The sequence below is a fragment of the Entelurus aequoreus genome, linkage group LG25 (assembly GCF_033978785.1).
Source record: "Entelurus aequoreus isolate RoL-2023_Sb linkage group LG25, RoL_Eaeq_v1.1, whole genome shotgun sequence".
Taxonomy (NCBI): Eukaryota; Metazoa; Chordata; class Actinopteri; order Syngnathiformes; family Syngnathidae; genus Entelurus; species Entelurus aequoreus.
Window position 1 is genome coordinate 4,481,785 of NC_084755.1, and position 4,300 is coordinate 4,486,084.

The following is a 4,300-nucleotide window of genomic DNA, read 5'->3' on the forward strand; positions in this document are numbered from 1 at the left end:
CTCTGCAATTTAGCCCCCAACAAATAACAGGAGTTAGAAACATTCTGCTCACAGAAGGTGACCAGTATGTTTTTGTGCCACATGTTTACAACTGAATGGAATGCAAACGCTATTTTGGACTGGTAGTAGTCGATCCACAGCGATCGTTCTGCCACACAATACCTCAACGCTAACAAGGGGAAATTACACTTCAACAACTGTCATTGGCTTTGACAGTTGGGATTGCTCGTTTGCATTAAAACAGTTGTTTTTCTCACTAGGACCGGGCGAAACCATCCTTGCCCAGGCACACCCTCCTGGTTTTTGGAGTATAAATATTTGGGGTTTTGGCACCAACCACTGGACTTGATCTGAGGAATCTAAGTCTAAGACTAGTAGATCTAACCAATCTAAGTCTAAGACTAGTAGATCTGATCAATCTAAGAATAGTATATCTAACTAGTCTAAGTCTAAGACTAGTAGTAGATCTGACCAATGTAAGTCTATGAGCACAAATAGATGAAGCCTACTCGGATGAGCGGCGAAACGTCTTCCAAAACAAAACAAACAGTCCAGTTGCGAATGATTGAACGCCCTGAGATGGCATTAAAGTTCCATTCCATTGCAAATGAGGCAAGGAGGACAGGCCTAAACAAGACCAATGGGTTCTTACTGTTGAGGAAAAGTATTCCTTGGAAATGCTGACACACCGCCTGGGATTTCAGGGAGCGGAATTCTGGGACAAGTGGAGGAGGTGTACAAGGTTTAAGACCAAACTACGACAAGAAGGAGATTCTTGTACAATGTACCTTTTTTCAACTGCCGAAGACTACTCCCACGCCAGCACTTGTCTCATTGTTGGTTTTTGTATTGTATTGTTTTTATGGCAAAAATGATCAATAGTAACTAAAGTGAATTTTAAAACTGCTGGAGTTTCCGTCGTGCGTGTAAAAACAAGACTCGCACAGGGATATATTCAATTTTATTTATTATCAAGAACGCAGGAGTCATGTTACACACATGATCAGTTCTTAGGACATCGCACACAAATACTGTCTGGATGTTAAAATAAGTCACTGACAGAACACAACCATTCCAAAATAACTGATCAGTCATTTTTTTTCCAAAAATAGTATGTATTAAAAATACCCCAAAAATTCTTTTTTTTCAAGCTGTCATTCAGTAGTATGTTGGTCTCGACACCTTAGGGACCCCGCAAGGTTCCTGCTTAGGACGTCTTCCATTTTGCAAAGTCATTCTTGTTTTCTACAGCCATCACATCCCCCACGCTAATGAGTAGCTGCGCTAAGTAATATGTCAACATGACAACTGTTTCGCTGAGCTTAACAGGCGGTATGATGAATTGTCGCAGAGACAAACACATGTCCGACACTATGAAGAACAGACTCCCCAACAGTGTGATAAGATGGCGCGTTCTGACGGCTAATATGCCCATCATGGTGATTAGGGCGACGTAGACGCCCACTGCTGGCACTAAGACTTTTGAATTTGGTTTCTTTTGCAGAAATGGGTAGAGGTACATGAAAAAACTTAATCCGATGGCCAGCAGGACCTTATAAATGTTGTACATGCATGATGAAGAGGAGTGTTTCTCATAACGGGATGAGAGAAAGGTCAGCGAGTAGAGCAGATGAGCCATGGCGAAGGCGGCCATTCCTAAAACAGAAGACATAGTTTAGGTAGTAGTCAACATATTTATTGTTGTTATTATTATTATTATTACTGATAAGCATATTTTTTTACAGTATTGTGTTCCAGGCTCAAACCTATTCACTGACAGTTTAACAAAATACAGTGCATGAACTTAGAATTTAATGGCAGCAACACATTTCAAAAAAGTTGTCACAGGGGCGTTTTTACCACTGTGTTACATGGCCTTTCCTTTTAACAACACTCAGTAAACGTTTGGGAACTGAGGAGACACATTTTTGAAGTGGAATTCTTTCCCACTCTTGCTTGACGTACAGCTTAAGTTGTTCAACAGTCTCCGTTGTGATATTTTCGGCTTCATATTGCGCCACACATTTTCAATGGGAGACATTTCTGGACTACAGGCAGGCCAGTCTAGGGTTGGGATTTTCCGCTGTCTGTGATTTGTAGGTTCCATGCTAATCAATGATGAGCATTACCTTTTGGAATTAATCTTAACAACTCCAATGCGTGGAGATAAAAAAAGTCTCTTACCGTAGAGGAAGAACTGGGGCCACACCAGGCAGAAGTCGCCCAGGGCTGAGAAGACCAGTCCTCCCACCACTCCCGGTACACTCTGACATCCGTTCCAGCCCAGCACTGTCACGGCCAGCAGGAGCGTCGGTGCTGATTTGACACCTGCCAGTATGATGGACGGCGGCAAGTCAAAAGTGGACAGGTAGAAGTACGCGGCTGAGGCCAAAAAGAACGGCGAGAAAGACAGGAGCACAGCACATGACTGAAAGAGAGAAAAAGAATGACACAAATACAATATGATTCTGACTTCCTTCTGAAAATAAGATATTACCATGTTTCTCCTCTGCTGCCTGTCTGCATCCGTCTCAAGGATGTCCATCTTCTCCATTCTAAAGATGTCTCCTCTTGTCCTGCTGGTTCTTGTCTGACTGAAACCTGCACCGTATCTGCATGCTGCCTCCCTGAGCCATGAACTTTATACTCATCCTCTTTGTTTTTTTTCTCTTTGGCTCTCAATGAAGGCGGACGCTTCCCTTTCCACACCCTTCTCTCCTGCTTTGTTTCTTCGTCTTAACTTTTTGAAACCTCTTTTTGCCCTGCTCTCTAAAATCCAAACAATGGACTTGATCAAATGGCCTCTCAAAGAAATTGACAAGATGTTCTCGACGAAAAGCTCCGGTTTGGAGGAAGCTGTCTGTCATGACGGTAGGTTTGCTGCTGGACACAGGATGGACTCTTGGGAGAAGTGGAGGGTTGTGTGTTCGGTGATTCTTTCAGTCAGGACATCTGCTGATTGCAGGAAGCGTTTCTCTGGACTCTCGACAAATTTGAAAAATCTGTTCAAGGTACCCCAAAGCTGCCCCAAATGATGGAAGGATGGGCAGAGCTGTGGGCACTAAGACTTTTGTGGTTTCTGGACTGAATCGCAAACTGGATAACATCTTGGAGAAGGACCAGAAATAGACAATTAGAGCAAATGTTTGAATGTTTTCGCTCTCGCTTAATCTGGATAGTTTTTCCTGGTTATAAAGACGTGGCATGGTTGTTGTTTCTGATTCCCCCCAAGGAGGACAGGCCTACACAAGACCAATGGGTTCTTACTGTTGAGTATTCTATGGAAATGCTGACACACCGCCTGGGATTTCAGGGAGCGTAATTCTAGGGAAAAGTGGAGGAGGTTTACAAGGTTGTCAGGTTCAAACACTGATGACATCTAATAATCAGACAAGAAGCAAGGAAAACAGGCAGAGACAGAGTTCAATTTAGCTGGAGGAGACACGTGTTTTGGGCTGTATTCTCGTTACAGATCCAAACTACGTTCTAAAAATCAAGCCCGCGCGCATCCTCTATTTATTAGGAAATGGCCCTATTACATCACTGTCGCTGAGGGAAGGGGGGTAATCTCGACAACTCCAGTTAGACACAATATATGATTATACAAAAATGCAAATATGTTGACACTTGGTGCTATCGCCCAGTCCCTGCTTTGTCTGCATCCCGGACCCCAATGTTCGGCCTTGGCAGCCAGCCGGCCGAGTACTGGTGTTATCGCCCAGTCTCTGCTTTGTCTGCGTCCCGGACCCCAATGTCCGGCCTTGGCAGCCAGCAGGCCGAGTACTGGTGTTATCGCCCAGTCTCTGCTTTGTCTGCGTCCCGGACCTCAATGTTCGGCCTTGGCAGCCAGCAGGCCGAGTACTGGTGTTATCGTTCAGTCTCTGCTTTGTCTGGTCCCGGAACCCAATGTTCGGCCTTGGCAGCCAGCAGGCCGAGTCTTGACACAACACTGATAAAGAGGCTAGCAATCTTTTGGATTGCTAGCTCTGCAAAAATACAAAAATACCATTGCAGCACAAATTGACAATACTTTATAGTAACGGCCCTTAAGCATAAAGTTATGATGATAATTTATACATAATTATTCTAACAGACCAAACTGTGACAAGAAGATTCTTGTACAATGTACATTTTTTCAACAGCCAAAGACTACTCCCACGCCAGCACTTGTCTCATTGTTGGTTTTTGTATCGTATTGTTTTTATGGCAAAAATGAGCAATAGAAACTAAAGTGAATTTAAAAACTGCTGGAATTTCAGTCGTGTGTAAAAACAAGACTCACACATACAGATATGGTAAA

At 43.6% G+C, this 4,300-nt stretch overlaps 1 protein-coding gene across 2 annotated transcripts; it reads right to left on the reverse strand.

Moving 5' to 3' along the window:
* Window positions 1-1,062: 1,062 nt before the first annotated feature.
* On the reverse strand, window positions 1,063-2,596 carry LOC133642381 (lysoplasmalogenase TMEM86B-like). Of its 2 annotated transcripts, XM_062036531.1 has the most exons (3): window positions 2,498-2,596; window positions 2,185-2,428; window positions 1,063-1,656 (listed from the first exon to the last, which is right to left on the reverse strand). In XM_062036531.1, exons 1-3 carry the CDS (start codon window positions 2,552-2,554, stop codon window positions 1,208-1,210), a joined length of 750 nt encoding a protein of 249 aa, XP_061892515.1. In that variant the 5' UTR covers window positions 2,555-2,596; the 3' UTR covers window positions 1,063-1,207. The 2 variants fall into 2 exon arrangements, with proteins under 2 accessions (XP_061892515.1, XP_061892514.1); XM_062036530.1 differs by having other exon boundaries at window positions 2,185-2,566.
* Window positions 2,597-4,300: the final 1,704 nt, after the last annotated feature.